This window comes from Gekko japonicus, unplaced genomic scaffold (genome assembly GCF_001447785.1).
Source record: "Gekko japonicus isolate JY-2015 unplaced genomic scaffold, Gekko_japonicus_V1.1 scaffold378, whole genome shotgun sequence".
NCBI lineage: Eukaryota > Metazoa > Chordata > Lepidosauria > Squamata > Gekkonidae > Gekko > Gekko japonicus.
In genome coordinates this window covers 630,193-641,635 of record NW_015159722.1, presented here as the reverse complement: position 1 = coordinate 641,635, position 11,443 = coordinate 630,193, and the positions used below count along the sequence as shown (strand labels likewise).

The window sequence follows — 11,443 nt, the reverse complement described above, 5'->3', positions numbered from 1 at the left end:
TCCCCTTCTTTGGGTGGGGCGAACAGTGTGGGACCCCCCCCCCCCCATAGCTAGCAATCCAAAACAGTCCAGTGGCACCTTTAAGACCAAGGAAAAAGGGAGAAACGATGGCTGAGGGGTGACATGATTGAGGTTTATAAGATTATGCATGGGATATAGCAGGTTGAGAAAGAAGTACTTTTCTCCCTTTCTCACAATACAAGAACTTGTGGGCACTCAATGCAATTGCTGAGCAGTCAGGTTAGAACAGATAAAAGGAAGTACTTCTTCACCCAAAGAGTGATTAACACATGGAATTCACTGCCACAGGAGGTGGCAGCAGCTACAAGCATGGATGGCTTCAAGAGGGACTGGATAAACATATGGAGCAGAGGTCCATCAGTGGCTATTAGCCACACGGTATAGATAGGAACTCTCAGGCTGGGGCAAGTGATGCACTGTATTCTTGGTGCTGGGGGGGGGAATAGTGGGAGGGCTTCTCATGTCCTGGCCCCATTGATGGCACTGGTATTTCTGGCCACTGTGTGACACAGAGTGTTGGACTAGATGGGCCATCAGCCTGATCCAACATTGGCTTCTCTTATGTTCTTATGTAAGGTTTATTCAGGTACAAGCTCTCCCTCCTCTGTGAGGGCAGATCTGTTCCCCCCCCCCCCAATAGCTAGCAATCCAAAACAGCCCAGTGGAGCCTGAGCGGTGGGTGTTGCCTTCTGACACACTTCCGGTGATGTCAGGGGGCGTGGCATATGCAAATACGTTATGCTAATATGTTATGCTAATGAGCTCCTGCACCTCTTTTTCTACAAAATGACCCCCGGGTACACATATCGCTATTTTCAGTTACAAAGTAAAAAAATAATAAACTCCAAAAGCCCACCTGCCATTTTCTAGCTGAGGAGGTAGGCTCTGCTCCAACCTCCAGAAGTCAAGAGAAGCTTTCAGCAGGGCCAATACGGCTTTGGTAAGACTCAGGCCAGTCTGGCCCTTTCCCTTTTAAAGGACTATGGGTGGAAGCCAGGACTACCTGACTATCAGCTGCTCATCAGCATCTCTCTTTGACTAACAGCTGTTTCCTGGCCTGCTTCCTCTCTTTACCATCCCACTCCCACACCTCCCTGAAACACTCCCAAAATTCGAGAAGATAATTTTTCACTACTCTCAGAATTCTGGGAATGTTTGTCTTGATTTTGGGTGTCCCCAAGTCAAACTCAAAACAACTAATTATGAGCATCATTTCAGCTCAGGTATATCTGAATGCACACCCCTACAGCTATTCCAACAAGCAGCAGCTGTTCAGAGTCTCAGCAGAGAAAGTATTTTCCCCCAAACCTGCAATTTTGATTGTTTAACTGAAGGCAAGGATGGCAGGGGCTGAACCAGGAACTGTCTCAATGCAAAATGTTTGCCCTATCACTGACGCACAGTCCTTTCCCTAAAAACTGAACCCTCAAGAAGACGAAAAAGAAGAGAAGAGGTTAATTTATACCCCAGCCTTCACTACCCAAAGAAGTCTCAGAATGGTTTACAATCCCTTTCCCTCCCCCTCCCCACAACAGACACCCTGTGAGTTAGGTGGGGCGGAGAGAGCTCTTTCAAGAACTGCCCTTTCCAGAACAGCTCTGAGAGAACTGTGACTGACCCAAGGTCATGCCAGCAGCTGCATGTGGAGGCGTGGGAAATCAAACCCGGTTCTCCCAGATTAGAGGCCGCGCTCTTAACCACTACACCAAAACTGAGCTCTCAACAGTGGGCTGCAAGCACAAGTCTCTCCTTGAGGACCAGAACTCTCCAGGGTACCATTGCCACCCCTCAAGTCTAAGACCACTTAACCAACCTGTAACATTATAGGACACTGCAAGCTTTTAAATATTTTGATCACTTTGAAGTTACTAGAGCCTTGGTGGGGTGTGTCAATTAGGATCAGAGGAAAAGAATATCCCATTAAAGGGTATTTTATTTGGATTGGGGAATATTTTAAAGGTAATATTTGGATTGGGGAATATTTGCTGAGAAGAGCACATTCCATAGAGCCATTTGCACTCTGAGAGTGTAGAAGTTAAAAATGTCCCTCCTGTGTTATATGACTTACGCCCACAACCAGATGAGGGATACCCTAAATCTCGGCAGTAAGAACAATAAAACTTCAGTACTAGACTGTTGAGGTCCAGTGCTAAGTGAGTAGGTGGCTATTCATCAGGTTTCAGAGCACAGCAAAGTACAATGAGCCTTTGGCACAGCTGAGTGGATCCCCGACACCTGTTCCATCCCAGGTCAGAACCACTCCCTTTTAAAGCGGATGGGTTAAGTCCGGGGATCCAGAACTACCTAAAAAAATAGTGGTGGAATTATTTATTTTTAATTGATTTTTATTTATTTATTTATTAGATTTTTACCCCACCCTCCCCACCAGGTATTTACTTAAGCTGTTTTAAATCCCAGTTTACCGCTTGCAGTAACTGCTCCCAAGCTCCTCTTTCTTGAATAAAGTATTTTTTTCAAAAATGATATCCCTTTAAATAATTTCGATACGTTCTGCTTCTTGACACCAGTCATAACATGTACATTTAATGAGGAAATATTAAAATTCCAACTGGTGAATGCCATCTTCTCACAGAAGCTAAACTAAACATGGTCTTCATTCTTCACAGAAACCTTGTTAGAAGACCAGTCAGCACAGCTAAATATCCAAGCCTCAGAGCATTGTTTGGAAAATAGAGTCACCTCCTAAGGCACATCGTTGTTGGCCACCTCTGGCTAGAACTTTCCTCAAAGATTTTTTTTAAAGGGAAAACTACAATCTTTCTAAATATTTTATGCAGTTGCAAAGATGTACCATAAGTGTTTAGTTCTATTAATTTTTAAGTGGTTAGTGTATTCTAAACTATGGTTCACATATGAACACAAAGTACTGGACTATCACATCATTATCCTGTTCTTCCTCCAAGGAGTTCAGTTTGGTGTACATTAGGGGTGTGCAATTTTTTTTAAAAATCAGTATTTTTTGGTTTGGGTCTTTTGGACCCGAAAAAATTAAGGTATTTCCAAAAAATTCTGGATCTGGTATTGAGATCCAGGATTTTTCGGAAATCCCAGGTTTTTTTTGGTGTTTTTTTGGGGGGTGTGTGTTCAATAGTCCCAAACCAAAAAATACTGATTAAAAAAACCCAGCCCAATCCTGGGACTGGCTTGACTTCTTCTGCAGCATGGTTTAAACCATGCTGCAAGAGAAGCTTGGCCCCAGGATCAATGTGCCATGTGGAGGTCTCTCCCCACCATATGCAGACCTGGATGGAATGGTGTCTCCTGCAGTGTGATTCCAACTGCACTGCAGGAGAAGCTGGTCCCAGGATCTGCTGTGCCATGGCTAGCAGATTGTTTCCTGGGGTACAGCAGCTTCTGGGGCTGGCTTCTCATGCAGCCCAGTTTAAACCTGGATACATTTGGGAAGCCGAAATATATCCAAAAAATACCAATAAGGTATTTTTCAGGTATATTTTTGGCTCGGGTAGATCTGAATGCACACCCCCAGGGCTTTTTTTGTAGACAGCCCAGCAGGAACTCATTAGGATATTAGGCCACACCCTGACAGCACAGCTCATTAGCATATTAGGCTACACCCCCATGTCACCAGAAGTAACCTTTTGCTTCTTATTCTGTTTACCTTATTTGTTGTCAAAACCCAGGGCTTTTTTTTTTTTTGTAGCAGGAACTCCTTTGCATGTTAGGCCACATATCCCTAATGAGTTTCTGCTGTTGGGTGTGGCCTATTATGCTAATGAGTTCCTGCTGGGTGTGGCCAACTCGGGAGCCAGCTGGAACTCCGTTCCTGTGCGTTCCTGCCCAAAAATAGCCCTGCACACCCCTAGTGTACATTGTTCTCCTCTTTGAAAGGCAATATTTACGGGGGGAGATGACACTGGCAGTGTGATCTGTTGCTTTTTCATGAGTCATTCACAGAAAGCCTATGAATGCATCAATTAATCCAAACAAATAAAACCAAGACTTATATTGTGACTTACATCAAAAGTTGGTGCACTTTGTTGTGCACTTTGACTGCATGGCTCTCTGAAGCAATCACTGAAGGGGAGTAGCAGACCCATTGCAATGATCCAAGAACAAAGCTTCTCCGCTTCTTCTTGTGGTGCATTTTCCTGCTGGCTGGACAGCTTTTCCAGAAGAGTCCGGCCTGTAAGAATTAATTAACACACTAGTGACCAACAGCAACTGCCCATGAAGCATACAAAGTATCAAGGAGAACATTTAACCAAAATTGTTTGTACATAGCAGACATTCAAGTGACTGAAAAGAAGCAAAAATAAGAAGCAAAACATTATTTTTTTTCCTGCATGGAATACTTAGTATCTCCTATCTGAATTCCTTAGAGGTTGACGTTATAGTCACTGTTTGTTTTTTGAAAAGGTTTATTTTTCTGGACTGTTATTATATATTGGGGTTACGATTTATTGCAAGCTACTCTGTGGAGCCATTACTTGATAGGAAAGCAGGTTTATTAAACAAACAAACAGATCAGTACTGTGATGTTTGGCTCCTCTGTAAAGTGTACTCACCGTGGAGATGAGTAAATGGTCTGCCCTAAGGCCAGAGAGATGCAGCAGGCAGGATGCCTTCTAAACCTTCTTTAATGTGCAGAACAACAAGGCAGGGAACAACACAGACTTTACAAGGGCTGGAGTCCTAACTACCAAAAACCCAGTTCTAACTAGTATATTCCAGAAGACACATCCATTCATGTGAAGAGAGGGATGTTGTGTCATGCAATGTAAAGCTTGAAAACTCAGCCGGATTGTAATCCGGAACAACACCATTGGCTGAAGCATGTACGGTAGCCAATGAAATGTAAGAGTCTGTGCTGGAGGGAAGACAACTGATTGGTCGTTATCCATGTAATATGATTGGATGTTAACTGTGTGAGGGGCGTGGCTACCCCAACCCGGGAGAGTTTAAAAGGAGCTATGCTCCACTGTTTGTTGTCGTGCGTCATCTGATGCTGTGTGATCTTTGGAAGTTCTCGTTCTCAACAAAGCTGATTCACTTGTTACTTACTGCGTTGTTGAGTTGGATACTTAACAAGGGAGTTCCACTTAGGCCTGTCTCTTAAAGAGACAAGTTTTCATATACTACATCCACCCTCTTTACATGGGTATGAAATATCTATCACAAGTCTGGGGTCAGAGGTTCAAGCACACACCTTCTTCTGCAGGGAAGAATGCTTTTCGCTTCTATATAACAAAATCAGCATGTTTTCATGGGGGACAAATAACCCGCCCAGTCCCCTCCTGGTCTACGTGCATATTTGTTGTGTATTTCTTGACAGTTCTGGAGGCTTTGCAGAATGAAGTGTCCCTGGGCATGGACTCAATGACCTGTGCTGGAGTAACCTCAGGGGGTTTAAGGAATCAGGACACTGCCCAGACATCAAGGTGCTGTCTTTTCCAGGAAAGAATCCTGTGGGAGCAGGTGTGGTACCCCCAAATCTGTGTGGGGTGTGACGAACTGACCTCCAAAACCAGGATGCTTAGTGCATCAGATTCAGAGAGCTGGCAGATTAGAACTGTAACACACAGTTTGATTGACAGGCTACTGCCTGCGTGCACCCCCCCTTCTCTCTGGTTGGTCAGCGCCAGCTGAGGAGAGCTCTGAAAAGTCTTGTCAGCCTTGTCAGAGAGAGTCAGTTGTTTGGACTTTGGTTTGGCAGTTGCCAATGAGGAGAAGTGTGCATGTCAGTCTCAGGGAAACAGACAAGTTCACTTGGAAAGTGAAGGGACACCACAACTTGCCTTTACTGTATACCATCATATTGGAGGAAAAACTCAGAAATCAGAACTTAAAGTCTAAGCATCAGCCTTAGCTGAATTCCATTTATCCACAGTCTCCAGAACAGGGGTTTAGGTTTGACAGAAAAGACTGGACAGTCGGTTGAAACTGCCAGTCTAGCCAAACAGATGAGGAGAAGTGTGCATGTCAGTCTCAGGGAAACAGACAAGTTCACTTGGAAAGTGAAGGGACACCACAACTTGCCTTTACTGTATACCATCATATTGGAGGAAAAACTCAGAAATCAGAACTTAAAGTCTAAGCATCAGCCTTAGCTGAATTCCATTTATCCACAGTCTCCAGAACAGGGGTTTAGGTTTGACAGAAAAGACTGGACAGTCGGTTGAAACTGCCAGTCTAGCCAAACAGAAAAGGGTTATCGCTCCTAGAAAGAGGAGGGTACTTCTTCCCCAGTTATTCGGTGGGTTCAATTCAGAAGGGGCCCCTGGTTTGTGTGAAAAGGGAAATGGTCTTAGACTCCTCGAGAGGGAAAAAAGGAAAGCTGTAATCTCACAAGAGAAGTATTTAAATACAGGAAGAAAGTGCTAACTTTCAGGAAACTCAGGTAGTTATATAAAACTTTAATTAAGACACATTGTTGCTGAACGAAATCTCCAAGGCAAACAAATCTCTCACAGTTCAGAACTGAGTCTCTAAGAATATAAGTTTCAACTATACTCTGTTGCCTGTTCAATAAAAGCAACCTTTCTGTTTGAACTTTACTTCGAGTCAAGTGCTGTTTCCAAAGAGATTTATAAGATGGCTCCTGCTTGGTTACAATAAATCTCTGGCCTGGGCAAAAGCCAAGTAAATTCTCTATCACAAGGTGGGACAAACAGAAAGTTATAATTGTATTATTTAAATACGCTACTAAGGGGCTGCTCAGTGAGAGTGGTGAACAGTGTTTTGGCGGGAAAATCTGCCTCACAGTGAAGAAGAAGCAGGGGTCCATCATATGGGGCATCAGTGCATGACTCTTTGACAAGAGCCTCCTGTTCCTTATGAAGGTGGTCCCATTAGGGGTCTTCACTATATACTAAGTATGGTCTAAGTATGTCTAAGTATGTCTAAGCTGGTTTGACTTGTTTCTGCTTAGTGGGCCACCCATTTAGGTGTTGAGCCTTGAGGCTCTGTAGGACAGGGTTGGTGCTGGTGGACTCTTGCAACTGGCGCAGCAAATGATTGGTGATTGGATCAGTTTGTGTAACTGCATGGATTACTTTTTCAACTAGGAGAACATCTACATCTTCCTGAGGGGTGGTTATGGTGGCCCTGGACAATGTATCATCAATAAACGTGTCCTTGCCTTTTGTGTAGACAATTTTTATGCCATACCATTGTAGTTGCAAAGAGCATTCTCTGTAACCTGGGAGGACCCTTGCTGATGGGCTTACTGAAGATCACTTCCAGTGGCTTGTGATCTGACTGGACCGCCACTGGTACTGAAGCATCTAACAGCAATTTTGCAGCATTATAAGGCTATTAATAAATGCATGCAAAACCCATTGCTTTAGCAAATAGGAAGATATGACCATATTAGGTATTGCTAGGGCCCATTACTAAGGAAGAGGTTAACCTTGCTTTTATTTCTGTAATCAGACATAACACCTGCTGATAACACGAAACTTTTGTGATACATGTGTGATCAGCTAAGAATCTTGTGGTTTTGAAAAAGTAGAGAATGCTGTTTTCTGATAATTTCTGATAATCTTTCTTCTAAGAAAATAACAAAGAAAATTATTTTTTCTCTGTACTCTGTATCTATTTAAGCTTGATTCCAACTTCATTCGGTGTACAGCTTTGTTCGAAAGTGCATCTTGGTGCTTTGGCTGTACCTTGGCGCCAAAATAAACAACTGTTGACTCTCCTTGCTGAATCTCTGGTGGTCTATCTCCCAGAATTCCCGCTACAGTACACCAAACAAGCACAATGGCCAGAAGCTTTTTTTTGGTCTCCAGATAGTTTTGCTCAGACCGTACTAGTGCTACAAAGGCAGAGACAATGGGCTGCATCTTTTGGAGCAGGTAGGCACCCAAGCCATCCTTGGAGGCATCAGCTTGGACTACCAGCTGCTCTGTCAGATCAAAGAAACTGAGCACAGTAGCTGTGGTGACTGCTGTCTTAAGAGCATTCAGTGCATCTTGCTGAGCTGGACCCCACTGCTAGGCTGCATCCTTTTGTAGGAGCACACGCAGAGGTGCTGTCAGGGCTGATACATTAGGGATGCACCTGGAAAGATACTGTACCCAAAAGCTGTTGTTTGCCCATTCTATCTTTTGGCAGGGATATAAGAGTCATCATCGCCTGTACTTTGGTGTCTTCCGGTTTAAGACTATCTTTAGAGATGATGTGCCCCATGTACTTGACTCTGTCAACCATGCACTGAACTTTGTATGGGTTGAAATTCATACCTTTCTCGCAAGCCCTCTTCAGGACTTGTTAAAAGATCTGATAGTGTTCTGCTTCCATGGAGGCTGCAGCAATCATATCATCTGTGATGATGTTTACACCCAGGATGTCACAGAAATACTCATGATTCTTTTGCTTCACTGTCTACTTGATGCCAAAAGACATCCTATCAAAATGGTAGTGTTGACTGTGCATAGATCAGCAGATTCCTTGTTGAGTTTGACCTACCAGTAGCCATTGTTTTCGCCCAAGATTGTGAAGAATCTTTTTCATCCAGGCTTTGTTGCATGTCCTCAATGGTAGGGATGTAAAAGTGCTGCCGCTGGATTACTTTGTTTAGGGCTCAGGGGTCTAGGCAAAGGCAAAGTGATCCATTCTTCTTCTGAATAATGACAAGGCAATTGACTCATGCAGTTGTTTTCATTGCCCTAGAGATGACTTTAGGTGCTGGGGAACTGTCCGAGCCCTTGAAAAGCATCTTTGTTGGTTTGCAAAAGATCATCTTTAGAAGCAAGGCAGGCAGTGACATACTATGGCCTTTCCTAAGAAGGTCAACAGCCATGCAGAGTAGTTTTCCAAGCAGGGGTGGCTCATCATCTTCTGTAACACAGGAAGTCAACATGACTGTTCAAGAGCCAACTGTGCAGGGGGCTGTGATTGTTGCTTTCAGCCTGACTTTGCTGGTGCATTCTGTACGGTAACCAGCAAGGTAGAGACTCAGGTAAGGTATTTGGTTGAGCACCACTATCCAGCTTGCAAGATACACAAAGAGTTGCTATACTAATGGTGAAAAACCACGGCTCAGAACTGTTAGGTTCTCCCCTAGGCTGGGGGGCTGTAATCACTCCCACAAACAAGGAGTTCAAACTCTTCTCTCGCTAGGGGAGGGTCTGTTTGCTCCTGCACACCTTTGCAAAATGATTCCAACAGCAAGTACTTCCAACAGCAGTGCAGGCATTGGGCTTGTGACTGCAACCACACCTCTTGCAAAAGGATTGGTGTGCAGACAAGATCTCTCTTGAGAGTGGAGTGTTGCTTGGAAACTTAGTGACTGTATAGTGTCTTGGCTGCTTTTGTTTCTGTGCTATGGCATGCAAGGTCAGTGGAGCCTCTGAAGCCAGTGCTAGAGCTTGTGTATGAGCTAAGGTTAGAGGTCTGCAAATATCAATTGCTTTTGCAAGGGTGAGATCAGCATGTTATGCCAATAAAGGTTATTGGAACTGGAGATCAGCATGTTCTAGCAGCTTCTCCTTTAACTTATTATCAGTAATGCTAATGAAAATTTTGTCCCTAACTCATACTGCTCTCTCCTGCTCCAAATTCAGAGTCTTGAGCTTTGCAGCTCAGTTGTGTGAGAAAACTATCAATGCCCTCTACTTCTTTGAACCTGAGCTGCCAAAACTGGTAACATTCAAAAACAGGGTTGTTTTTTTTCTGGGCTCACAATGATTTTTAAGTGCTCTCAGGACTCCTTCCAGAATTTCCAGTTTCCGGCTGAGCATTTGCAGGTTGTGCTCCACTGCAGAGGAGCATTGTTGTATTCATTTTTATTTGATTTTAACTTTTGTTTTGAATAGCTCTGTTCTTATTTTGCTTCGGACGCTTCCCCCCTCCCTATGGCAAATGGGACAGGGAGAGAAACTCTCTCTTTCCCTCCTCTTATCAGCGAGAAGTGAAAGCTCTCTCTATAGTTTTACTTTCAGCTATCTCAGCAGCTATACACATGGTATGGAGGAGTCTTTTCCCCCTCAGCTGATTGAACTGATTAAAGCTTTTCATTTTCTTTATGTTGATAAGGCTCTGACCCTTCGGATCATTTACAGCTGTGGATTTATAGCTTGCTGTAGAGGCTCCCCTCCCCTTTATGCTCCTTTTGGTGGGATGAGATAGGGTGTGGTAGAGCAGTAAAGTGGTGAGAAGCCTGAGAAGCCCAGGTGGAGAACACAATAAGGAGAGTTTGAGGGAACTTGTTTATTTTCCTTTTTATTTTCTTCTATTTTTGTTTAGTGTACAAATTGATCTTATGCTGTTTAACCCTTATAAACCTTTTAAGGCCACATTGGTTTGGGCTTTTAAGATTTTAGAGATTTGCCTTAGGCTCTAGTAGCTTAAGGGTTAAGCCTTAAGTGAATGAAAAGGAGTTTTGCCTTAGGTCTGGTAGACATCTGAAAACTGATTCACGTTTTAGTATAATAACAATAAATACTATAATAAATCAAATCTGGAAGTTTTAAATTGATTTTAAATTGATTGCAGCTATCTATCTAGACAAACTGATGAAGCCTTACTTGATTAAGTAATATATACAGTTATGGGAAGGAAAAGGGTACAAGCCCTTGATGAAAATTTACCACCTTCTAAGCAGAGCAGGTTGGTGGAGTTTTTTTACTATACAAACTTCTAATAGGTCTCCTTCCCTTGTGATTAGGGACACTATCCCCCCAAGTCCCTTAAACATTTCCTCAGATCCCTTTTTGGGATTTCCACCCCATATAGCTATTATAGATGAGCTTCTGGGGGGGAAAAAAGAAATAGTGGGTAAAACACAGATCTGGAAAGATGCGTTTAATATCTAGTACCTTAGGGAACATCTTTAAGAAATTATATATATAGACAAAGTTTATAGAAGACTTGCTAGTAAAGAAGAATAAGGACAATAAGGAGAACAAGGGAAGTAGGAGTCCAGAAATGAAAGCAGCAGTACCTACTCTGCCAAAGGAAAAGGTATGTAGACAAGGAGATGGGGTACATGACCAACCTAAAGGGAAGAATGAGAGGGGTGGGGTGCTCATTACAGGAAAATAAGGGCCAAGCAATTTGAATCCTACATCAAGCCTGCACTCACTTGCAGAAGATAGTAATAAGATAGTGTTGAACATCCTCCCTTACAAAGGATGGATGATAAGCTGGGTGAGCAAATGGGCAGTCAGAGAACATCTCTATTATTTATTTCAGAAACATCCATCTTCTATCAACATAAAGTTTGTGGAACACATCCCAGGTTTTCTAAGGGGGGGCATATTTCGGCTCCATTTCTGTTCCCCTTGGATAACAACACTGATATTTACCACAGGGTATGTTTGGCATCTTTTTTGGGTATACCCCTCCCAATGCAACTGCTGAAATATTTTTATCATTTGACAATACCAAAGCTCAGAAGAGCTTTTACTCTGGCAAGAATGAGGTTTTGGAGGGTAGA

General features: G+C 43.2%; 1 protein-coding gene across 1 annotated transcript in view; it reads right to left on the bottom strand.

Annotated features, from left to right (window-relative positions):
• FMN2 (formin 2) overlaps window positions 1-11,443 on the bottom strand; it is a 267,533-nt gene that overhangs the window by 230,906 nt on the left and 25,184 nt on the right. Inside the window, exon 2 of the mRNA XM_015421613.1 lies at window positions 4,020-4,186. Coding sequence (XP_015277099.1) covers window positions 4,020-4,186 — 167 coding nt within the window. The remainder of the gene's footprint in view (window positions 1-4,019; window positions 4,187-11,443) is intronic.